At 32.0% G+C, this 27,665-nt stretch overlaps 1 protein-coding gene across 1 annotated transcript in view; it reads left to right on the top strand.

Moving 5' to 3' along the window:
- The window catches only part of LOC124365730 (tyrosine-protein phosphatase non-receptor type 9-like), a 174,308-nt gene that overhangs the window by 132,761 nt on the left and 13,882 nt on the right, over positions 1-27,665 (top strand). The window contains 3 exon segments of the mRNA XM_046821714.1: positions 17,173-17,307; positions 19,207-19,353; positions 20,090-20,216. Coding sequence (XP_046677670.1) covers positions 17,173-17,307; positions 19,207-19,353; positions 20,090-20,216 — 409 coding nt within the window.

Here is a 27,665-nt window from a genome sequence, read left to right as displayed (position 1 = left end):
GCGAGTTTTTCTCGGCCGAGTGTTAAACTCGACGACTGCACGTTCCGACCGTACTACCATGATTACGCTTCTGTCCATGTACGTCAATTTGTGTGATTTTGGTTGTGGTAGTTCCTAGTATCATTAAGCAGCGTTTATCGCAAGGTTGTCTTTCGCTCAAATCAGTTCGGTTCATTTAATGGCAGCAGTTTAATAATTACGTGTTAAAAGCAATGCCAGTTAAATTTAAATAAAGAATGACTTTGTTCATGCATGGATGCACGATTGATGATAATATTTAAATTTTTATCGTTTGAAAAAAATATATAAAATCGTTAGGCCAATAATAATTTTCTCAGAAAGTGTTTGAATTATTGATTTTATCAATTTGCAGGAATTTGTGTTTTCTTTCTGTCCGACCTATACAATGCAACTTGACAATGACTTGTAAATTTAAAAACAATATAACGTCTGAGAAGGTTTTTATATATTTTGATTTTTTTATATGCTCGTCTATGTAAAAGAAGCATGAGTAGTGTGCACGGTTGTATTTTTGTAACTCTGAATAAACTATACAGTGTTTTATTTTGTTTGTTTATACACTAAAATATTAATTAATATGTGGTTCCCAAATTTTGAAACAGTTTTTTTATTGATGTAGATAGTCTCCAAAGGGAGTACTCAAGTAATGAGCTTGATCTAATTATCATTGTTGTATGCAATTTAGTTTTTGTGCTAGCTATACGGACAATTTTGGTTTACGTTCTTTAGAAAAATTCTTAACGTTTTTGGATTACACGGAGGTGTTGAAACAAACGAAAGAAAACAAACAGCGATGCAAAATTAATTAAGTCGTTTAGATGTGAAGGAGAAGATTATAAAATTAATACTTATAATTCAATAACTTCTTATTAACAATGCCTTGCAGTTTATAAAATGTTAAAAGCAATGCACGTAGATTGTCTGACTTGGCTTACTAGCAAACTTCGCAGTTTAGTATAACCCAATATGTTTCTGACATTGGTAATTTGTTTGGTTGGTTAAAATTGGTGTATTAATTTAATTGAAAATCAAACTGTTATTCCAACGGCAATGACGTTTTAACATCTGAAATCCTGTTAGATTTGGCAAAGTTTCCGAACACGTACCCCTGGAATTGATAACGTCAATGTAGATTACTGCTTGTGTAGTTACTATTTTTAGTAACTAAGATTATACCTTGCTTTTGGTGAATTACACGAAGTTGATCATTTTATTTTAGTATTTGTATTGTACAACAGTTTCGTACTTCCGCGGTTACGTTACGCAAACGCTACAGACGCTACTCGCCGCGCTATAGTATGGACACTTCGTTGCGTTTTAATAATTTTCCACGCGATATAATAATGAAGGTGCAGAGAAAAACCAACTTAGTCACAAAACTAAAATTTTTCAGGAGAGGCAAAAACAAAGTTTCAAACGGATCTGTAAAAAAAGTACATAACTTTTGACCTTAAACAACTGGAATCTAGGTTTAGTATAACTGTTTTTTTTATAAAATAATAAAAAAAATAGCCCATTGCAACAATTAGTTTATTTTTAAAAATTGGGTCCCCGGTAACAACGCCATGGACTTAGTTGGTTTTTCCCCCTGCACACGATGGACTCAATTGGGTTTTCCCCTGTAAAAAAGAAACAAACTAGTCAATATTTTTTTAACTTCTATTCTGGTTTATTATCACATTTTGATTTGAAAAAGGACAAAACACAAAACTTAATAAAACGTAAATATTTGAAAACTGTGAAAGTCTGTCATTTTCATTGGATATGGTCCAACGTCCTTTCCTTTTAGTTAGCTCCACACACTTTTTGGTTACCTCCACTTTGGTTACATTTTCACTTGAGGTTTTCCTTCTCCCTAAGAACACAATGAAAAAACCAAATAATATCCAACTAATAGGATATAGTTTTAATCCTCACAACTGTAAATACTAACAAAAAGAAAAGAGTGAATAATTCAATATTTGAAAAGACAAAGTATCGTTAGGTTATGTTATTTTTCCACAAATAATTTTGTGTTAGAATGTTTAGTAGGAACATAACTATTTCATTATCACTGCTAACGTTGAAAGTTTATTGGAAAAAATAGTAAAACCAGTTGAATAAGATATAGATTTCAAAACGTACCTAAAAGTTAGCTTCTGCAGTCTCATGACGGCTACATCAACGGCTGGAACCTCAATCGCTTGTTTCATTTCCCACAAAAAGGTTCATGTAATTTTCCTTTTGAACCTTCTTCTTCGCAAAAACTTTAGAAGGACTTTTTAGGATCGTTGCACTTTTTCCTTTGACAGTGCTAAGGTGCATGGTAGGATTTGTTCAGGCTCAGCCATATGCTCAGGCCTAGGCAAGTTCTCTTTTTTTCTTTGTTTTTTCTTCTCTTTATTCTTTCTCTCTAACATTCTTCTTTATGATGATGTGAAAAAACGCCCCATAGTATCCGTTCCATATTCTACAGCTGAGACATTTATCTTGGAAAAATCTCAGGTTGATTTTACCGGTCTGACGGCAAAGAGAAACTATTTTTGTAGTCTTTGGATGCCAAAAACTCTCCCCCCATATTTTGAACATTTTCTGTTTGGCAATAAACCACTGATGGAAGGGTGATGGGTTTTACTCGAGCGATCTCCAACACAGATCTCCAACCGTCAGGTGTTTCAGCTTTTGGCTGTTTTTAGGGATTAATCCCCATATTTTTGTCATTTTACCAATAAAGGATGTCCTCCCCTTACTGGGAAAGTCACTATAACTTTTGTCAAACCGTTTCTCATCATGTTTGTAGGTAGTGCAACATCTTCTTTACAGTGTGGTTCTTATTTTTGACCTCCGCATGAAATCAGCTAAGATGAGAGGGTTTTCACTTCCATTGACAGGTAATTTTGGACAAAATCGTACAAAAAAGAGGCAACATCATCAGATCCCTTCTTACCAACAGTCTCGTCATAGTTACATGCTGGATTCCCCAGTGTGACAAGATGTGTACATTGACGATGTACAAAGTCAAACTGTCGACCTAAAATAAACTTTCACTAGTGGAGATGTTGGGTCGGAGATTCTTCCCGAAATCAATCGCAATAGCCTCCACTCATTGCGTAGTTTTGCATGGATTTTTTTGGCTTTACGTTTCAAACTTGTAAAACCAATCTGCCTTAGTATATGCCACGTTTTTGCTCTTCCTCCAGTTATTTTCTTTTCTTCAATAGGATTCTTTTTCTTCAACTGACACTGCAGCCAATCTTTCCTTTTCAAATTCCTAACAAACCCTTTGCAATTATTTTCGTCACAAAAACAACATGTGGTATCAGTTTTCTTTGGGTATCCAAACCCATATTGAACTCAGTGACAAAGGTGTGTCAGAAATGTCCTCGTAATGAAATTTCCTCCAGTATGCCTGGGTTCTTATTTAAAAACATTGACAGAAGCTCCTGACATTTAAATATTTCAGGTAAGTACACTTTTTGGGTACTGTCATGAAAGGCTGTAAATGACCCGTCTACCTTTTAAAGGACAAAAAAAGCTCATCATAGCTTCGCGTGTAGCCCCCCCACACCCCGCACCCCCCACTACCTACCTCTCCCCCCCTCCCCCCCCGCCAACTCACCCCCACCGCCCCCCTGAGCACGGTCAGCCCCACCCCCCCCCCCTCACCCACGCTCACACACACCCTCAACCCCCCCACCCCTCCGGTCCCGCCCCCCCCTCCCCCACCCGCCCCTACCCCCGACCCCTCCCCCCCGCCCCAACCCTCGCACACCCAAGACCCCCCCGCCCACCACCTCCACCCCCCCCCCCCCCCCACCTCACCCCGCCCCTACCCCCCAGCGACCCCCCAACGCCCCCTCTGCCCGCCCACCACCCCTACCGCCACCCCCCCCACCCCACCCCACTAGGCCTCCACCCCACCCCCCCCCACCTGGGAACGTTACGATGTCCGATTAAAATTGGGGGGTTTCCTCTGTTATCTACGGGAGATTTACAGTGGTCATTATTGACTGCTTGCTTCTGTGTAGCCTAAAAGGATTAACATTAACACCAAAAAGAGAATCTGTAAGTCCTTAAAACAAACAGGGATCTCACGCAGACTCATCTCTCACAACTCTAACATGTATGAAAAAAGAACCTTCGTTCAATCTAGCTTGGTTTCGTCTAGCACGAGGTCTCCTCCGAGCAAACAGGATGCAACGCAATTAGTCCACCCAAGTACTGTTTTGAGCCATTGGTACCTCCTTCACGCCCTATGTCATTTGAATTTGATTAATTAAGGAATTGTCTCTCTTCTGGTTGGTAACTTGTTGAAGAACATTTCGTATCGTTTACAACGGCAATCTCACCCTTTCATATGAGCAAGCCGTAGCTTTTTGGCTACAACCCTAACTCTCCCATTATTTTTCGTTTTTCGTAGTTTTTACTTCACTTACCCTATGGCTTCCTCATCAACTTTCACTTTGGCAGCTCACCGTCCCCCCCCCAATCATTTTTCCAGTGAATTGGGCATCTAAACACAATATACCAACGCTAAATATCAAATACCAGCTACCAATAAACACTAATACCTAAAACTTCCTTCAACAGTACAAACTAACACAAACAGAGACAATAAGGGAGTGTTTGTTTAGTCTGCACAAGCGAACCACAGAGTAATGGATTGTTTGCGCATGCGCTAAGGTCAGGCTGACTGTGGACTCACGTTGCAGTTTCCCCCCTGAACCACAGATGGACTGAGTTAGTTTTTTCCCCCTGCGTACAACATTTTAAATGGCTGTAATCCCCCCCCCCCCTTGTAACTCAGTTAGTTATTCTCCAGCAGCTTTTGGCATGTTTAAAATATGGACCACAGACTACTCGAATGGCATCATAATCTGTAAATCGATTTTTTTGGACTAAGTTTGGGTTTTTCTTTCTTCCTCCTTGCACCCTTCATAAATTATTGCCCATTTAAGTTTTACGTACAATAATAGTATTTGTAATAAATTATTGTGAGATGATTTAGATTTTATTTTAAACAAATTCCCTTTTATATTGTTTGCCCGACAAGGCTTGTCTGATCACTAGCCCTCAAAGGCTACGTGGATCTTCCAATTTTTATGCACGTGTGTTTAATTTGTAAATGTGTTAGACATATTTGTTTTTATTTGTTTTAAAATAATATTGTACCCTTCATAGTCTTAAATAAATTATCACCATTTATACTCAATTTGACATAAAAAATTATTTCTATAAAATTTAGCAACATTTATAAGGCGTTGATTTTTAATGTTGTGTAAAAAATACACAGATGTATTTAATTTTTAATACACAAGGCCGTAATATTTGGAACATATTTTTGAAAATGTTAATGTTTATGGTTATTTTGCTCAGAGTTATAATTAATATAATTGAAATTATTTAAATGAATGCACTGTGTCCAACACACAAGTGAAACCTTCACATTATTTAATATGATGAGCCTATGTTTTTATAATATCATATATTTTTATATCATATTATATAAACATATAGTATATTACAATACTATATTGCATTAGATTTGTAATGGGTAGGATGTAGGTCAGTGATGTAAGAAAGCGTGATGTAAGTTTAAAAATGAATGCTGTGTAGCTGGAAGGATAAGAGTGGGAGTATGCAAATAGAAAATACCATGTGAAGGAAACAGGACTTTTCCGGACATTTGCCATTGTTCAGTGATAAAAAAAATCAGTACACTACGTTTCAAGATCTGCAATCTGATTTCTTCTTCAGGAAACTAATCTAACACAATGGAAAAGACATTTTTCATACTTCCACATTTAATTGATTTAAAAAGCGCTTTCGCCGGTTAAGGCATCATCAGTTAGTTATTGTTTACAGAAAAAATAGTTAGATATTGCTTTTTCTGTAAACAATATATAACTGATGATGCCTTACCGGCGAAAGCGCTTTTTAAATAAATTAAATGTGGAAGTATGAAAAATGTCTTCCATTAAAACCTACTCACTTCCATCAAGAATACAAAGCAGAAAATAATCTAACACACTCTAAAAAATTGTTTTAATTAAAAAAAAACTTCAAGCTCATTTCATTAGGCTACACATGTTACTATGTAATATGTTATAATGACATATGGCTGTAGTCAGATTGCTTAAACATTTATTTGTTATGCAATTTTTTTGTCATCACCTATAAGACTGATATAAAAATGTGCACTAATGGTCAACCCAATCTCTTGGAGTGACATGCACAATCATCTAACTGGATATTGCTTATGTAGAGATAAAGCTTCATTCAGACAGACAAAAATAAAAATTCCATCCCCTTGAGTGATATGCTTCGCTAACACTCAGCCAATGAATCAAGTAATTTTTGGAGAAAACATCTTATTTATATATATAAAAGAAGTTGTGTTAGTTACACTATTTATAACTCGAGAACGGTTGGCCCGATTTTGATGATTTTTGTGTGTTTGGAATTGTCTTTGTCGGGAATAGGATAATAAATATTAAAATATCATAAAAGTTCACAGGATTCCGCCCCACTTGTCTCTAAAAGTTACGGAGATACCCATAAAAAATGCATTGCAGCAAACATATGTTATTAAGTGAAAGAGCCTGTTCAAATTTAATCAGCTGTTCTTTGTAAACATATATAATGCAACAAAAGAAATATATGTTTATATCATTTAATTACCATTTTAAATTTCTTTACATTTATAGTTTGAAAGCATGAGTAAGCTTAAGAGAAATAGCAAATTTTGTTACAAAAACATATGAATGTTTGTCTGTGTGTCCTTTATTGAATGGTAAACTATTTGACTGATCATTATGAAAATTTTGTATGTATATGTATTTTTTCACGGAGAAAGTTGATATGCTATGCCCATTGATGGAACTCACCACCAGGTGGCACTGCAAAATATAAAAGTTTTCAAAGTGCCTGCACATTATAAACTGCAATTACAAGACAGTTACGTATATTAAATAGCCAAACGTTATTTGAAGGCGCTAAGTTATTATGTATATTTGTCTTCATTTTTTAATTTCTGGTTGAACTTAAAGGTTAACTGTTAGACAACTTTATAATATAGTACATTCATGTACGTGTACAATGCACCTTTGACAGATTTTCTTTATCGTGATATCAAGGCAAACTCCACATCGGCTTTGAATGTATAATTCACGTGAACCAGAAATGCTCATACACGGGCAAAGCTTACGAAAAGCGTGCGAAACCACGGGAAACATCTAGTACGTAATAAATTTAATTTTCATAAAAGCATTTTGTGAAATATACTATAAAATTCCATAGAAAATCAATAAATAGTTCAGGTACTATTACTGTACTTTTTGTTTGATACAGTCAGTTGGTATTAAAGTTCTTTTCCTGATTAGTAACAGCTAGAAATGTGTAGGTCAATTTAGACATACAATAAAAAAATATAAATACATTAAAAAGATAAGAAATCACACACACACTTTACTGTGTATGATACAGTAAAGATTGGTGGGAACTGTTTTCTTTAGAATTTTGCAATAGTTGTGTTTGATTTCGATAGATTGTGTGAGAGTCTGGACAGAGAACAAGAGAACATAGCCAGGAAAGATTTTTAGCGAATTTGAGTAAATCAATGCTAAATAGCAAAACGTTTATCAGCAGTATGTGATTTATATAATAAAAACTACATTAATTGTTTTGCTATATACTATTGTGTGTTGTGACAAGGAAGTCCATAGAATGAGGCAGACTAACTGTCCGTAATGTTTAGTGGCTGAAGTGAGAAACCTACTTTTTTCGCTTTAACAAAACCCGGTATATTTCAACCCCAAAAAAATTGTGAAAATAATATATTTTACTACCCCAAAATGGAACTTTTGAGGTATTAGGGGTCATTTTTGAAAGATTTTATAATCTACTTGTAAGTCAAGTTATACCTCATTTTAAAGGTCTCTATATATGTCAAATTTTATATTCACTGGTCGTTTTGAAAACAACATTGTGAAAATTAGTATTTTTATTGTCATTTTCCAACCAGCCAAGATTAAGCCAAACTTGAAATACAACAATAAATGTAATAGATAAGAGAGCTATTGAACGAAAGTAATACCTTGCTATTTGAATTTTGTAGGTTTTTCATGTTGAAATATCCTTAATTTGAACTATTTAAAAAAATTGGGAATGTCCTGTAAAAGTGACAACTGTCACATATTATTATTAGTAAGAGTACCTCTTTGATAGTGTTCGATAAATTTGGATTTGCTACAATTTTTAATGAGGTAACAGTAAGAAAAAGTAAAACCGTACAAGTTTTGGACCACCCTCTTTATACAAGAAATAAAATGAATTAAAACTTGTTTTCAAAATGACCTTTAAAATTATGTACGGCTCTGCCTAACTTGACATTTAAGTCTTTTAAAAATTACCCCTATATTCCAAAAGTGCAATTTTAGTGTATTTTTCAATGTTAAAAATTATTTTCTTGGAGTTGAACTATGGAGATTTTCATTAAAATGAATGTAAGTTTCTTTATTTCAACCGCTATACATAATGGAAGGGTGGTTTGCCTCGCCCTACATAGACATACCCTAAAACACATATTCAAGCCGTCACAGAATGAACATGAACTTGAGGGATTTTGTGTGAGGTTAGGTCTCATCCTCTCGTGACAGTTGAGTGTACAGACACAAAATTATGAGTCAAAATTAAGATATATTCACATTTTTACTCATCGAGTTAGGTTTCTTATTGTTTAATTAATAAAAGTTTAATTGGGGCAGAGAAGGCACTTTATTGTATGAATAATCTATATACGTGTTAATATGTCACAAGCTAAAAGCTCATATGAATGTACTTAGTTTGTTTATAAAAGTATTTATTCTGCTGTGTTCTCATTGTCATCACAGCTACTCATAAGACTAATTTTAAAATATTTGCTAACACTCTTCCTAATTCTCTTGGAGTGGCATGCAACATCATTGAACTCATGCAACTTCATGTAAAAGTTAAGTCTAAAGTTTTCTAAAGTTTAAAGTTTGTTTTTGAGAAACAACCTTTGTTTGTGTAGACAGACAGGCAGATGGACAGACATAAATACATTTTTTGTTGCCCACGAGTAATATGCTTTGCTAATGCTCAGCCAATTAAGAATTTCAGAGTTCAGAGAAATTTTAAATAAAGTATAATACAAATCAAGTCAAGTATTGGTATGCAATAAAGTACAGGTACGTTTAATAAAGTTTTACTTCTAGACCAAAAGTCAAAGGTTGGTGAATTATAACATTTTCCTCTACAAGGTTGATGTTTTCACCAAAGAAATATAATCCAGCAAAACAGACATACAGGTATATTAACTTTCTGTTGCAGTGGAGATCAAAGAATACTCTTGGCTATTCCTTATAACAAAAAATATTTATTTGCAAAGAGTGAGCTTGGACTTGATTATAAAATTTTAGAATGGTACAATTAACTTTTGGTTGGATTAATAAAAAATAATTTAGTCATACTTTTTCTCCTTTTAAAAGGTGGCTTTTATTCCGAGGCACTTGAGCATTTTGTGCACCCCAGAAATATCAACTATTGCCCCAGCAGTTTACAGTTTAAGCTGTCCAGGTCTTCCTGCGATAATTTATCAATAGTATAATTATATCAGTAATATAATTTTTAAGAAATATTTAATTTAATGTAATGAACAGTTTTTGAACAATTTCATTGGTAGATATTCTGACAGCACTTTCAAAATAAAAATGATGTAAGGTAATCAATAATTGAGCGGGATGAACAGCAGATCCAAGAAACTCGGTTAGTGGAGCAAGGAAACTTTGCCAACAATTGTAGCCGTGGCGCAGCGAGACGTCACCATGGCAACAGTCCAGATCAATACAAACAGTGACAGCTGTACATGGACCCCTTGGCCACCTTTCTGTTTCGTTCAGGACGTGAAGAACTAACTTACCACCTACATTTGCGACGTTGTCGGACATGAGTCTTCCCCCCATTATTTTAATTTCGTTATTTTATTTTCATTTCATGTAAGGAATGGCAAAATTATATGATTGATACTATAGGTACTGTATTTTCAAGTAAGGGTAATTTGAAATGGGGTAAGAATTTTACTTAATTTTACCATTACAGTTAAATTATAAAATGTCAACACTTATACCTAATTTTCTGTTTTAAATTAAGTTAACGTGTTTCCACTATTTTTATCCAGAATATCACATCCGTCTAAGTATTGACCGTAACTCTTTGAAATTATGAAAAGTAAATGAAAATTATGATATTGAGTTTAAATTGGCTCTTTTTTTTAGGTCAGCTGTTAAAGATAGAATTTGTGGGACGACATTAAGCAATGTTTAAGTTGTTCCGATCACCTTTGTATGATATAAGATGTAATTTGGCAATTACCAAACAACTGAGCAATCTAACAAAGTAGATGATTCTGGAATTCCTGTAGGACCAGCTGGGGTGCCATTGGTTTTTCACTAGTTTCAGTTACTAATAAACACTCAATTCTAGCTGGTCACTCAGTATACCATCTATATTCATACCAAAATGTGTACTCTGGATGTTTCAGGTTCTCAAGTCTTTTATACACATCGTTTCATAATGTTTTAGGAATTGATTGATAACTGAATAAAACGAAATGAAACATTATTCACAAAGTATATTTGAGGATGAAAAAAGTCTGACAGCAATAGTATAGAAAATGAAATCAATGCTTAGTTTTTGGAGGAGTAAAGCTAGTCAGATTAGTTTTTTAACAATATTGTATAAGTTATCAAGCACTTCACAACACATATTACAACTACTATTAAATTTGTTTGTATGAAGTAAACATCAACTAAAATTTTTTTACATTATTACAAAAACTATAAATCTGCACCACAATTCAGCGTGGAACGCTGTTCAGGGATCTCAGCTGTCAGAGGGCTGAAGGGTAACAAGGTGTGAAAGGTCAGGTTGTTAGCCGGAGTGACCTTTCTTTGATGTGAGGGCAATCAATACCTTTAGCTAATACACTGAGCGCTCCAGTGGACTGTTGGAAGTTCAATAGAAATTGGCAAAACTCTTTGCGATTACTGTACTTGTAAAAACTTTTGCGATGGAAGAGAGTGACTAGAACTGATTGATTTGTAACATTCTCTCATTCCTATGTGTATACAATTTATACATGCTTATTTTTTGTGTGTATCCCATGTACTTATAATTTAGGTGCACCATAGTTCACCTCCAAAATTATTAGTGACTTTAGGCTTGTTGGAGTGTGTCAATGAATATAATTTTTTAAACGAACTAGTTTACATATATGCTATTTTTATTACATAGTAATACATGGGCTGGCGAGAAAATAAGTATATAATTAACAGATTGTATAAATATTATACACTGCATTTTGGAATTAATCTACAGGTATACCTTAAACGTAATCGGGCTATTTACACCAGTTATTTTATTTATTTATTTAAGAATGGCTGTACTGATTATAATGAGCTCTGATTTGTTCGATTCATCACCACCCTGAATAGCAGAATAATTATTAACAAAAAAACTTAATGCTATTTAATGTGAATTATTGTTATTGACAAAACTTATATTAGAAGAAGTGCGTGCATAGGCAGTATAGCTTGTACATAGGCATGAGTTGTCTATAATTATGTCAAAAAGAGTAAGCAAAATAAATGAGTAAATTTAAGTATATGTGAAAGAGTAATTTGTTTAATATGAACACGTTACGAGCCAAAATGTGTTATGATATGGATATGATTAACTCAACCGTATGGACAGCAAACAGATGATAATGGAGCAATACACTCCAAAACAGACACTGGCAGAAACTCCCCTTGTTTGTATCTTGTATTTATCTGTATAAGAAAATATTTGGTCTCCAAGTCATTGGGCTCCATTTATTTAAATTCATTACAGGTTTAAATACAGTTCATTACAAGTGACAGGGATTGCATCCAGTGTTTGTGACTTGATTACTGGGACATTAATGTGGGTATTTTCAGTGCTGCAGTTTGGCACAACTTGTCCCACGGTGCGGGGCAGCTTGCCAGCCCTGCTTCAAAAAGCTGGTGTGCACTCAACTATTGCACTACTAACTATTCTGTGTTTATACCTTACCAAACACCAAACGCATCTTTATCTTTTGCCATGCTGGCAATTTTTGTTCGTAAGTGTGAAAAACGTGGGGTTTCTGCTTATAATTTATTTCTAATAATCATTTTCTATAAAGAAGGCTATTAAAGTTTGTATACAATGATTATTTTGTACATTTTACAATGTTTAAGCAATTTAAAACAACTTATGTTCTTAACCCTAGAACTGGCAATGGTGTCACTCTGTACTGGCGGCTCTATTTTAACAGCCTCGCAGACGTTTCTTATAATATATCACATTTCGTAACTGTTACTCCAATAATATAAACTATTATATTATGTCAATGTATTCACAACTATATGGAGCATTATAATAACAATATCTTATTGTTTCTATGGAAACATATTTTTGTTTTTTTTTTACAAAATGTAAGGAAAATGTTTTTTTCGACATTATTTTTGTAAATAATCCGTTGTGTAACTGCTTAGCAATAAGTTTTACATCAAAACTGTAAATGTATAACTTATTCAAAATTTTGTCCGAATCCAAAAATATATAATTATTGTAACTTTTACCTCAAAACGTACGTGTTACAGGGCTTTGTATGAAAAAGCATGCGTATTTACTTATATTCAAAAATGCGTAGATTTCCAAATAAATATTATTGTTCGTGGGTAAACATAATCTCATGACTGCATTTATACTTATATAAGTATGACATATAAAACAAAAATAAAATAAAATAATAAATTGTAATCTTACATTATTTACATATGTACAATATATACAAAGTTTCATTTTTCACTCAGTGTCACTAGATCCCGCCCTACGAGCTCTCTAAGATCATTTGATCGGTCTCTAAAGTTTTCACCTATACTGAACAACTAAAACTATAACCTAAGAAAGCTAAAAAAACAATAATAACAGTAATACACTATAAAATAAAATTTCCACAAAATACTATTGGTTTCGTAACCTCAAACACAAAACCCGGCACTTGTTTAGAGTTTCACGTCAGCTGTCCATAGAGAACGATGTTTTACGGTAAACAAAGAAGACAATAATCGAAGTAAGAACAGTAAATTGGTACTACACTTATACTCTTCCAGAATATATAAAATAAAAATCAATTTTTATGAACTTAATTGCCTAAAATTTCAATAACTGTACATGTCTACTTTGGCGACGAATATTCGTCCTTGCCAAATCGGACAGACCTTTGGTGACGAAAATTCGTTTCATACCAGCTGGAGGGTTAAATGTGTTGAAATTTCTTCACCAACATTTTTTTTATAAATCAAAATGTAAAACAACTTCATTAATCAACAAGTATTTCAATATATTTTAAGTATTCAAAACAATGACTACTTGTTTTTAAAGGATTACGTTTGTATTTAATTTTTTACAACACTTGTATTTATACATTTTTTTATATATTGTAAGCTTATTGGAGAAGGTGTTAGGTAAAACATTGAGATGTTTACAATAACATAACCAGAATATAAGTGCCTAAGATAACTTCCATAACTCCTAACTGATTCTATCACGTATGACGTAATATAAGAATAATAATTACAAGTCATATCTCTTGTAAAACCATGTTAGCCAATTTTATTCAATAATAAGAATGTAGTCATTCTCAGTTCGCTCACACAGTACTGAGAAGCTAATACACTGCTAAATATGTACAACAATTAACAACCGTATGAAAAATCACACATATTTTCTTCAGAAATGTTATATAAAATGGATTTAAAATAACAATCTTTTTCAATACATGAGCAATTAAAAACTTTTACGTTTCAGTAACGCATACTTTGATGTTTTATTAAAAGCATCTATACATTTCACAGACTAGTACCATCTGCTGTGTTTCTTTTTTAACTGGTCTTGATTTTATTTTATTTGTAGGTCCGGAATTTTCAGTAAACTCTAGTAAATCATACTGTGAATATTTCCACATTAAGTTGTATAAATTATGTATCTATCCTCAAACACACAGATATTTTTTACTTTTTTTTATCCTTCTTACAAGTAAATAAGACAATCCTCCCTGTCATGTAGCACTCTTTATCAGTACCATCAATCTCGTACTGTACCAATTCTCTCCCTGATAAGATCCTGTGTAGAAAATGGGAAACCACTGTTTAAGAGGAAGCTAAGGCACCTACTGGTGCAAGGAGCCTACTACTCTGTTGGCGAGTTTGCAGATCATGAGGATTAATCAATTCTGTTGGGTTGGGGGTGCCATTATGTGTAGCACTTTAGCTTTTTGACTTACAAACTTTTTGCATTCTTTGTTTAGAATAATTCTAATTCTTATAATTATTATAAGCATTAAACAATTGATTTTTTTATTTTTAAGGGTACTTGTTTGTTATTTCTATTGTTTTGTTACGTTTACTTATATTCGTATATATTTTAATTGATATGATGCGCGCCATACAATATTGTAATTGTCTACAGCAATAAAGCTATTATTATTATTATTATCCTCGCACAGAGCAGTGGTCCATGAGGAAGGACATTATAAGGTTTAAAGAGGATCACCCTATCCTTTTATTAAAAAAGATTTTACATATGTCAGTTGGACAAAATCTGAAATTGGCATTACACTTCAAGGCTATATAAAGAAAAAATATTTTATAGTGGGATAATTTAATACACTCTTACTACAAAATAAGTCAGCACCGTATGAAACGGGTCAAAAGTTGACTTTCCACTCGATTTGGCTAATCTATACTTTGTCTGCCGAAGCTTGGAAGTTTTTCAAGAACAATGGTCAATTATTAATGAGTGTACTTTGAGAGAACTTTGTATACCAAGTCAGGCGGTTTGTTTCCCTGACAACTTTTGTTCTTAATGAAGTGGAAGAAATTTGTTGGGAGTCTTTTCATCTAGCTTTATTCAACAGCGGCCTTGGAAACGCCTTACGCAGCTGTGCTCTTCTGAACCTTAATTATTACATTAATTAAGGGGATTTATCTTAATAAAATAAAACCACTGAAAGAATACAGCAGTTTAATAAAATTCATTTTATCATGAATAATTCATTGGCTTATTTATTTGCAACTCACCATTGCAAACTTAATTATTAGTGATTACAAATTTCTCAGGAATCTTAAATTTTTTTCATAGATTCTCAATTACTTAGGTTTTGGTACTTAGTGTTTATCACAATGTAATATTTATCTGTGATGTTAATTCAGACCTTTTCTCTGCAGTGGGGTGAATTTAATGTTCATTAAATAGTCTCAAAAGTATTATTGTTATCGTTCTTGGTGCAATATTTATGAAAACGTTTGAATACAATTTTAAATCTAGCTGCTCAAAGTTGGTAGTGTCATTTATATACAAGTCTTACCGTTCTTGTACCATCTATGTAGGCTTATAAGTAAGTACATGATATAATGAGCTATTTCACTATTTGTGTATAAAAAGATATTATTTTTATAATTAGTTACTAATTAACATTTTATCTCGGGACTGATTTGGTAAATTATAAGACATCAATGAATACACACACAATTTATTGAAATTTTGAAGTTATTTGAATTGAATTAAAAGTTCATATAAACATTTGAATTGTTATTTATATTAAGTCAAGGTATTTAGAGTAGAACAAAGTCCAAATTACTATATATAAATTTAGCCTTTAGATCCAAAACATGTATATGGTTGAAAATTTCAGTGTTATACAAAAATCCAATTTAGAATTCTTTACAAATGTTACATTGTGACTAGTTGAATGTATAAAGCGTCTTTATTTTAAATATAAGAGAGATGTGTCGAGTATGGATGAATGTCTATAAGATCATGCTGTTACAACACAATTACACAGAAAAATGATGAAATTTTTTCAACGTACAACACTGCCAAAGGTTGCAAGTGTAACGATTAAAACTGTATTTCAAGTAATTAATGTTCTGTAACAATCCGAATTACTTTAATGTACTTAAAACATTTGTATAATTATTAACTTATTCTACTTTATATTATTATAATACTTTTGTATTACGTTTCCTTCATCAAAACATTGCATTTAGTTGCTTATTTGTGCTTCTCAAACATTCTATGTCATAGACGCAAAGTTTTTCAAACCGCCAAATACTAATATTAATAATTTTTAAACTATTATTTGTGGATAAATCCTAGAAAGAATTTGATGACATTTTAATTGACTAATGACTAACAGTGGACTCTCATGAGTCTTGTATTGCTTTTAAATTGGAGGAAATGCTTTAATTGGTGTTTTATGTGTTAAAATGTAAATGATGAATGAACGTGAGGGATATAAAAGAGATTTAGCTTATTACTAGCAAGATAAATATTTTCTTAGTAAATCTTGCTGAATAATAATAATTAATAGTAACCAAATTTGTAGTACAGAATACATAGCACCTAAAACAAGATATTCAGGTTTCACCAGGCTAAACTTTGTATATAAATGTTTATAACAGAAGTCAAATGCCTCCTGTATCCCCTGATCAGTTGCTGTAGTTCAAGGTATCCTTCAAGATCCTGAGTCTGCTTGTGTGATAGAATTTCAGAGAGTTTCTTTTGATCCTAGTAGAGTAAAGTAACACTATGAGTGTTGTGTTGCAAGAGAATACCCAGTCAAGCTTAAGAAATTACTTATAGTACACAGCACTTCTGTAGTTCAAGGCACCCTTCAAGTTTCTGAGACTGGTTGTGCAAGAGAATTTCAGAGAGTTTCTTCTGATCCTAGTAGAGTAAAGTAACACTATGAGTGTTGTGTTCCATTGTGAGACTGGGTACCCAACCAAGCAGAAGGTGTTAATAGTGACAGTGCGTCTCTGGTTCAAGGCAAACTTTAAAATCCTAAGACTGTTTGTGTGAAATGACCCCAGAAAGTGTCAACTGATGGTATCAGAGGGAGGTAACACTTTCAGTGTTATGTTGCAAGGAGGATACCCAGTCAAACTGAAAAAGGTGCTGGTAGTGACTTCACCACAGTGGTTCAAAGCACCCTTCAAGATCCTGAGACTGCTTTTGTGAAATAACCTCAGAGAGTGTCTACTGATAGTATTAGAGTGAGGTAACAGTGTCAATGTTGTGTTACAGGGAGGATATCCAGCCAAGCTGAAGAAGGTGCTGATAGTAACTGCGCCGCTTTGGTTCAAAGCACCCTTCAAGATCCTGAGACTGTTTGTGCGAGAGAAGCTCAGAGACAGAGTTTACACTGTCAGTGTTCCACAGGTACAAAATTAATCCTCTTTCCTTGTTTTTAAATTTCCTATCCTGTTTATAAATATTGAAATTAGTATGCAAGAAATAGAAATGTACCGCTAACTTGATATAAATCAACTTCAAGCAGAAAAGAAAAGTAAAGCAGTTTAGAAAAAAGGGTAAATCAGAAATATGTATAAAAGGAAAGAGAAGATTTGCCAAACAATCAGTCAGGATATAACTTATAATTACTTACTCTTTTTAATTCAATGTAATTCAAAAATTTTTATTCACTTTATAGAAGTAATTTGGATATGGAAAATGTTCTTGAATCTATATTTTTGAATGTGTTTTCAGCTAAGATATGAGATAAACGTTTTAATTATTTACAAACATACAATTAAATATATTAATTGCCAAATCATAGTAACTATTTATTCTGTTGTGGATCTTGCTTTAAGTTTTAAAATTCTCTTCTAAGTCTTCCAAGGAATAAACTCACAGATTTAGCAAATAAATCTTTTAGTTTGGACCTAAATATTTTGTGTGTGCTTGTTATGCTATCTTTTATCAATATAGTTCGTTGATGGGTTAGCAAGTGTGATTTTATAAATTGTAACGGTGTATCTAAAAAGCTTTGAAAATGGATTTTTTCAATGACAGTAATATGATGAAAAACTTAATTAAAGTATTAATTCACACTTTGGGCAGATAATTGAAAACCTGACCTGTCAGAGTAATTTAAGCTTCTTGCAATGTTTACAATAAAATTAGAAATTTCACTGTACTTTGTCTAGCTCTAAAACCAAAATGTTCGTTTCAAACCCACGTTATAATCATTTTTTGGAAGTATGCTAATTAATCATGAGTTATTAAAATTAATTAATTTATATTAATAAATATTTTAAACAACTTTGGCAGTAAAGAAACTGAATAATAATTTAAATATTTCAATATGGCTTTATTTATTCAGTTTAATTAAAATTGGAAGGGATCTAGATGTACCAGAAATACAGAAAAAACAGAATAGATAACGGATTACTTATTACAAAATGCAGAATTTGTTATAAATGTAAAGAGCTCCAATTTATTATTTAATTTTACGGAGATTAATTGTAGGGAAAACCAATATAATAGAACGTTTACAATTTTGTAAAACAATCAGTCAACTTCTTTTGTTTAACTTTGGTACAATGGTTCAGGAAAGTACAATGACACCTATTTCAAGACCATCATTCCCGCTGACGAAATGTCAGATTTTCGCTCAAATAAACTATCACCTGGTTTAGTTGTACCGTGGTATCAGAATGAGTCGAGATATCTTCTGTTGTTAATTATCAGAATTGTTTTCACTCATCACTGTCATCCTTTACTGCTGAAAAACATGTTGATAATAAAATTAAAGTTTCTGCGTTGTCATCGCACTAATGCCATTGTTGGTCTGAAGCCAGTCATTTCCATCATCTAAATTAACAACTTTTTGTAGGTCTGCAACAAAATTGAATGTTAGATTTTATATTGTACACATTACTTTAATCACTAAACATTCCTGTATGGAAAACAAATCACATTGGAAATTCAACAAAAATGGGTTATTCTTAAAAACATTGGACTCCTCCCACTCTGTTATACAGATCTGGATAATCCGGAATGTGAATTTATAATATACACCCCTCTGAGGATAAATTAATATGAACTTTCCCAGGGTACTGCTCAAAACGCTGGTTTACATTACACAAGTGTGTTTCATGTGGAATAATTTTTCGCTGTTATATATTTTGAAAATTTATGTATCTTTTAAAGTAATCGTAAGAAGGTTTTATGTTAGATTATGTTAGGTTAGGTTAGGTTAGGTTAGGAGGTTAGGTTGTTCTGTAATAAACTTGTAAACCTAACGAAACACTTCTTGAATGAAATCATTATTTCCAGCTGAGTTCACACGTGCCGCGGCAAGCTCTGCCCACCTGGCTCGGCGGCACTGTGGCGGTAACGCACCATGTGTGGCTGCTACACTGCCTTAAGTCGATGGCCAACGTGCAACAACGCAACGGCCTGACGGACGGCGACACACAACTGGTGAGTCTACCTAGTTAAATTTGGTACAGACATGTAACCACTTTCTTAAAAATCTAAATTTAAAAGAAAATGATTCTGTAATTTGCTGATTTTACTTAACTGACATTTAACTTAGCATACAATTTAGTCTGTGATTTTGGTACCTCACATTACCTCCCTTTCAGAAATAGGCTAAAGAATGGTTCTGTCAGTAGTAGTAGTAGTAGTAGTAGTAGTAATCATAAACCTAATTGAATTAAGCCAGTTTTTTATTCCACTATGAAATTTATGTATTTCAGTCTTATTATTTAAAAGACCTAACCAGGACTGAAATCATTTCATAAATGCTTGCAATGGTTCGCAAGATTTTCAGAACATATAATATCGTAAGACCTGTGTGTATGTGGTAAGTTGGATAAGAATATTGAAATGCATGGTACTTCTTAAACTTTTGATGTTGACAGATAATTTGTTTATATTTCATAAGTATATACTTCGTTATAACTCTATGAGAGGCAGAAAAACATTGTTTAACCACTTAACATTTTTTTATAACTTAAAATGCATCAGTGCAAACAGAGAGGAGACTGTTGTCAAAGTTGTTTACTCATAAAACTTGTAAAATATTTTTATCACAGGTCTAATATTCCTCCACGCCCAAAATAGTTAGAGAAAATCAAAACGTTTGCTAAAGAAATTCTAGTAAAAGTACAGACAATAATTGTGGGATAGCTCTGTAAATTGTATTGTGTGGCAGGGGGAGTGTGGGGATGTCAAGGCGGGAGCATCACCGGCCGCTTCAGAAGAGGATGAGGAGGAGTTGGAGATAACAGCACGGACTAACAACACTGCGGAGATTTGGCAACGTGGGGCCAACGATTCAGGTACTAGAAAATGGATGGTGTCATTGGTTTTTTTTTGTTAATTGATATTTCTAATTTTATTTTAATCTAGTTACAACCTTTTAATTACCTTTTCTGAAGACGGAAAAAACTTTTTGTGAATTTTTATTATTTTAAATAATTTTTTGACATTTAACAACCCAGTTCCTAGAAATATGTTCTAAAATGCTTAGTTTTCAGTCTGTATGTCTGTCTGTGTTTTTTATGTAAAACCACCTAGCTCAAAAGTTCCATAAGCTAGTGGATTGTAATTTGGCATGAATATTTATAAGCTAGTGGATTGTAATTTTGCATGACTATTCATCTATTTTAGATGTAACACTTTAAATAAAATATCTTTACTAGTGTTAAAATGGTGGCCGTTTAACAAATGTTATCCAAAATTTCATGAAAACCGTATTAGATAAGACAAAATTTTAAGAAATATAAAAATAGCTTGTTACATGAAGAATTATTTACTATTAAGTAAGAGTGAAATGTATAGCAGGTAAACTGAAAATTTAACAATACTGCAATAATTGGAGGTTAACAATGAGTCATTGTGAGTAGGTAATTGTTTGGCATGATAAGTGTTTACCATGTAACCAAAGACAACGCTCATTTCAGTTTCTAAGATTTAATTTGCAATTAAAGTGTGTTCAAATGGTTGAGACATTCTAACCGTTGCAGCACATTTGAGAGACTCACACTAGTTACCATCTGTCTAAATACAACCACAGTGTATTGAAATGGCATAGGAATTTGTGCAATTAGCTCTGAACAAAATACAGGTACCGTGCAAATGATGAATTCATTTGATCACCTTTTGAATAGCTGTTCCAATTCACAGTGGGAGCTCATATGGCTTATTACGTGTATATTGTTTTATGTTTGAGAGGCATTCGACTTACCATGTCAGCTCTTCTGACAGATTATTTTATATTAGTCATAAAAACGTGTAGTAAACTACAGATAACTGCCATTAGTCTAGTGTCCTATTAATCAGCTAGTTTGTCTCCATAAGCACCATATGTTGATTCATTAACGGACCTGATTGGAATTTATCTTGAAGTGAAAAGTTGCGTTGGTAATAAATATTACAAAATATACAGGTGATAAGAGATATCTTATCTGTACACTCACTCCCTCTCTACTATTCATGAGCAAATTTCGACCTTATCAGTTTGCTGTTATTGTCGTGTTCTGTTATGTGTTCAGGTGGCATTGGAACGTTTGTATTACCGTGTCTGTCGTTTGGCGTGAAGTATAGACGGTTTAGTTGTGTCTAGGAGTGTACTAAATGTGAAACCATACTACAGCTATGTAACCAGATCTTATTGGTATTCTGTAATATATAATTTTGAAAATTAATACTAACACTTCAGCTAGCTTATATATTCATCATGCCAGCGTGTCATAAGATAATTTTTAATCATATGGTGATATGCGTATCTTTTGGATCTCCATAAAGTTGACTGTGCACTAGAGTTAATTAACTTGAAAACTGAGGTTTCCGCTTTCAGTGTACAAAATACAATTTAACAACCAAACAAAGTAAACCTGTAGTTACGGTGTTATCGTCTCCCTCCATTTCTGATGTGTTACCGTTACTGAAGTTTAAACAGTGATCGAAATGGTGGTGTAATTTATGAGTAAAGTGGACCACAATGCTCTTTCAAGCTTCAAAGGCAAGGCACAACACAGTCCAACAAAGAAGAAAAAATCATTTTGGGACTTGTTTTCGAAAAAGGTCCTCAAAGTAGCAGATTATGATCTAGGTAATTTTTATATGCCAAAATTGTTGCTTACGTTTATAACTTATCATTTTAAAACACAAAGCTTTATTGTCAAGGTTGATAGAAAATTCAAAAATCAGATGTTTAGATGTAGTTTTGATGGAATTGTAATTATTTTGAGTAACTGACATCAGAAGGGCAAATATATAATTTTATAATAATTTTAATTTTTTTGTGCAATTCAGTCTTCACTATCAAAATATATTTTACATTAGTTACAAACTTGTAACATAAAAATAAGTGCTTCGCTATTTTAAAAAGATATAGTGTCATCTAATTTTCTTTTACACTACTGTATGGTATAACTAATAATAAATATTTATGGCGGCTAGAAAACATCTTGTATTTTAATTAAACCTATTAGTGCCATATACGTACATTGTGAAAATTACTGAAGAATGCCAACATACGGATGTACACAGTACTAATTCTACCGCGATAATGTTTTACGTATCATAAAGTTGTTAGTATAGGCCTATTAACAATTTGTATGAACCAAATTACAAAAAAAATATTTATAGCAATTTTTTAAATTAATTAGATATTTAGTTTAAAATTTATTGTAAAACAACACAAAAAGTGAAAATGGTTTTCTAAAAACTACGTAACTTTTACAGTTTAAAAAAATTGAATTAAAACTTTTTATTTTTGTATTTAGTTTAATTTACTCTTTCAATTTATATTATTTTTTATAAAAGAATAATTTTTTCAAAGTGCTATTTCTCGTGTGAACTTGAAAAATATAGACTCTTAAGTCAATTTCTTTCTTTTTTTTAATTAAATTACATTTAAATATAAGATTTGTTGATTATTTTCTATTGTACTTAACAGTTTTTTGTTACTAAATACATTTTTTTCAATTTGTGTTCACTTAGTCAGAACTCAGTGATAGCCTGTGTATTTTATAAACTGTGTTTAGGAATTTGATGAGTTTAAATTAAGGCCTACAAAAAAAGTGAAATGTATGTTTACAGAAAAAGTAGTGTTATCTTTACAGCTTTTTTGGAATAATTAAATAATTGTTTGTGTATGTGTGCAATTTTAGTTGTACAAAGTAGTATGTGTTGTTTTGGGGAAATATTTTTCAAGTGCTATTTTTCATATGAAAGTTGAGAAATGTTCTAAAGTTCTTGGTACGTACCATTTGTGTGGTTTTTAATTTTAAAAATTTTGATGTTTGATACAAAAGCTTCAAATCATAGAATGTTTGTTTCACTCTCTGAATGTTGTGCTGACCAAATAATTTATTTTTTAGCATAATTTACCTTAGTGAACTCACCTGGAGGCATTGAATATCTTTTAACCAATTTATCATCATCTACATATGAAATATGAAACTTAAAAGGTGTTATTACATTAAGCCACGTTTACAGTAATGTCACTCACAGTTTTTTCTAAATCTTAGCATTTTTCTCTATACTGTTGGCTAATGTTGAACACAATTTAATCTTGCTTTTTTATTGAGTTCATATCGTTTGTGATCCACTTTTGAACACTTGAACTGGTAATTATAATTTTCCGTTTTAGAAAGGTGTAACTTCTTCGACTTTTCTTCAAACTGTTTAAAAATACTCGTATCATCAAATTATAGTATTTTCATTTTTATCATGGTAGAAATTGTTTTTCTTTATCAAGAATTGAACTTTTTATAGTGTCACCAGACAACAGTTTTCTAAAGTTTTGTGGCAGGACTAAATTAGACTTGGTAACTGCACAAAAATGTTATTTCTTTTGCTTGTATTACATGAAATTCTTTAGATACTTAAATAACCATAATCATAATAGTTTTCAACATGAATCACAATAAATTGTCATTTTAAATTGCAATATTGTAATTGTAATTTTACAAATGCAACATTTATTTAGAAAAAACTAATGTAAGTGATTTTCCAGTGGGAAACCACTCGCATAAAAACGCTTTAATTTTGCCTTTCTTAACATTAATGTAATAATAGTAAGTTTTAATACAATAAACATTTTCTTAATTTTTTGTTTTATAATACATTTTTTAATAGTTAGTGGTTTTAGTTTAAAAATAAGTTGAAGTTCTTTGAGAGAATTCAGTTAAATTATTCTGATCTGATTTTAAAGCTCAAAGTGAGGCTGAGCTGTTACATTAACAACAGCTGATGAAATGATTGTGTCAATAATTTAATTGTCATTATCAACATTGTCTATTCATTCCCAGCAGAGTAATGCGGTGATGCAATCCTATGTCTCGCTGTTTTTATCTCGTATTATTGAGTTTGGTTCTGTTGAACCTTGGTTATGTTTATTACCACACAAGAAATTTTCATTTCAATGTGTATTTGCTGAAAACTTGCTGTAAGTTGTGCTATTATCTAATTTTATTGAACAGTTTAGTTGTCAAGGATTGTTTTGTTCTGTTAAATTGTGTAATGTTTTATTGTTTCTGTTGTACGAAATCATTAATATTTAAATAATAGTTGTTCAACTTATAATAATTAACTGTCGATTTAACTGTACACTTTTCATCCATTTTTGTCCTATTATGGACTTGACAGTGTGCCTTCTTTATGTCATGTTGTCTGTGAAAACACTAGATAGAAAGATCTTAGAGATGTGTAACTGAGTGCATAAGTTTCTCTTGGTCCGTGAAGAAATATATTGATTTTGTTGGGGTCAAAAGGTAAAAATAAAAGGTAAAATTGAGTTCTATCACTTTTACATTGCTTATATGGGTAACCATAATAGCAAAGAGAAAATTGCAAATCACAAATTTGTACAAAGAGTAAAATAATAATGTGACATATTAACATATGTAACATAGTAACAAATCTTTCATTGCCACTTACAAACTTTAAACTCATCACATTAGTGAACACGTTTTGAAGTTATTTTCTTGGATTGTTTAATTAGACTTTCATTACATTCTGTCGAGTCCTTTGAAAGTAGGTTAATTTTTTTGTGTCTACGTTTTTTAATTTTTAATTTTTTTTTCAGTATAATGACTTAAAAATTGATGAGGCTTGTATTGAGATCAAGTAATACTACAATATTAGATTATTTTTTGTATAAAACTGTTTCTCTCCAATATGACATTATTTTTTTAATTCAATTTGTCTCAATATTTCTTATCTTGTCTTTTTCTTCAGTTGAAACAAATAAATGTATGCTATTCAACCAAATAACATATAATTGATTAAGTAATTTTGGTTAGATATTTTCAATATTTTATTAGTAGTTTTTCCTCTCAGAATATGGTCACCTAATAAATAATATTAATTGCTTCTTACAACGTTTGTACAAATAAATGCCCAAGACTTGTGTTATTCTGCCTGATTATATCAATTACTTATGGTTGATACAGCGAATTAAAAACATATTAAGTACAGCTTATGATTTTTTCTATTTTTGTCAACTAAAACACATACATAGTAACAAAAAAAAATACTAGCATTTTTTTGACCGTTTAAGTACGGAGAATTCTCTTAAACGTAATTGTAATTCTGGATTGAAACATTTCTTTTAAATAACCTTTAAAAGTGGAAATCATATCTAAAAACTGTTACATCATTATTACTTGCTACCCTCTATATTTTATTATTGCTGTATAAAATCTATTCTATTTTATATTCAGAATCAGAATTCGTTTATTCAACTGACAATAATAAATCGTACAGAACACGTCACAGAACAAGTCTAAGGGGTATTCTTAAAAAACACACCAACTATTACAGGTTTAAAATTAACAGTTACACAAATTATACATGCAGAATCCGATATCAAAAGAACAAACTTTAGCCTAAGCTAAGTATTCGTCAGTAGAGGAAAAACAAATAAACCGTTAAAAACTTAATATAAAATTTTTCACAGGAATACTCTTAACGTGTAAAGGCAAATGGTTATACAATTAGATGGCAGTGTACTTATATTATTTTTTTAAATCAGGTCTATATTTTAACAAGAGGCTGAGCATTGCGGTGTCTCATGTACTGTTGAGCCTTGTTACAAATATCATAATATTTTTATCTTACCAGATAACATTGTTAGTAGAAGAGTTCAGTCTATATTCTGATACTTCAGTTGCTAACTAGCTAATAAAATATGAAAATAAACCAGAACAAATGTTGCTTCAGAACAGGGAATTTTTCTTCTAACAATGGCAACATAGTAACATAATACATGTCTACTAGAGTTCATATTTTTATGACACTTTAAACATGTTCTGGTTATCAAAATCTCACCTACTAATTACCGTTGGCCATAGTGTGGCAGTTCCTTGTGCCTCTGTGTTGATCTGGCCTTGCTGAAGCTTACTAGAAATGTCATCTATTAGCGCATTATCATAATCAGTCATTAATATTCTACTTTCATAGTAAAAGTTCCTTTTGCATGTGGTTAACCTTTTCGATCCCAGCCTTTTTCTTTTGCAAATTATTTCTATTTTTACTACTGTTTTATATGCTAACATTCCAGCACTATTGTGTTATGTTATGTTGTGTATATGTTTTGCTTTCAAGATTTAAATTTCTTTTAGATCAGTATGAAATAGTTTAAATTTTACAGTAGTGAGTGTATAAAATAAATTATTCTTTTGCAATATGTTGTACTAAAAATGGCATGCTTAAGACTTTTCATACACTATATGACATTATTTATGAGAGGTGCATATAAAAAATAGTAAGCACTTACATGATCATTGTATACTAATTTGCAGTTAAAAGTGAGCAACTATACCAAATTTCATTAATTTGTCTCAGGAAATAAATAAAATATGGATTTTTTCATTTGTACGTTTTTCAAGAATTGAACATTATAGGGTTACCAGTAGAAATCAACCTAAATACGCTAACATTGAAATAAAGAAATATAAACATATTATAAAGTATAATGCTAAAAATAACTGAAATAAGTCAAACAATAATACAGTGCTCACTCAACAATAAACTGTGTAGTTAGTTGTTCTTAACAGCTGGTCTATACATAGAAGTATTGCAATTTGACGCCAACTATATTACATGTATAGCATTTATAAAATATTGTGTTAACACTTTTACCGTATCATGAAATTACAATCACTTACAGTATCATCCGGTCTCACAGACCTGAGGGAGGTTTTTTGCTGTTTTTGGGCTATTCTTGTTTTTTAGTTCAGATTTAAACACAAAATATATTTACAATTATTCCCTGTTGATAACAAAACTACAATTAATATTTTTTAAATTTTTATAATTACAAAAAATTTTAAAATTTAATAATTTGGGAAATTTAGGATGGAAAATAATATTGTAGAATACTGGTATAGTATAAAGCTCTATTTACAATAGTATAAGAAATACACATACATTTTTACCAAAGCAATTAAAACTTAAAAAAGGCATAAGTAAATACAAAAAAAGTATCCACAGATTTTAGATATTCTGAACACATGAAATGCACACAACTTTCTGCTGCACTCCAAACAGATGGGTTGTCTGCATTTGATACATTTGTAATTGGTTTTTCTTTCCTTAGCAGCTGGGCACTTGGAACATGTCTTTCGTTTTTCCAGTTTGTCACTAGGAACATTCATTAGGATTTGCAGCTTCTGTTTCTCCAACATACTCCGTGATGACACGTCTAATGTCTCTTGGCTAATTTTGAATTTCTAGGCGTCTTGTCATGTGAGGCTTTATAAGTTTTAAGGTCAGTC

Source organism: Homalodisca vitripennis, chromosome 7 (assembly GCF_021130785.1).
Source record: "Homalodisca vitripennis isolate AUS2020 chromosome 7, UT_GWSS_2.1, whole genome shotgun sequence".
NCBI classification, from domain to species: Eukaryota; Metazoa; Arthropoda; class Insecta; order Hemiptera; family Cicadellidae; genus Homalodisca; species Homalodisca vitripennis.
This window is presented reverse-complemented; position numbering and strand designations above follow the sequence as displayed.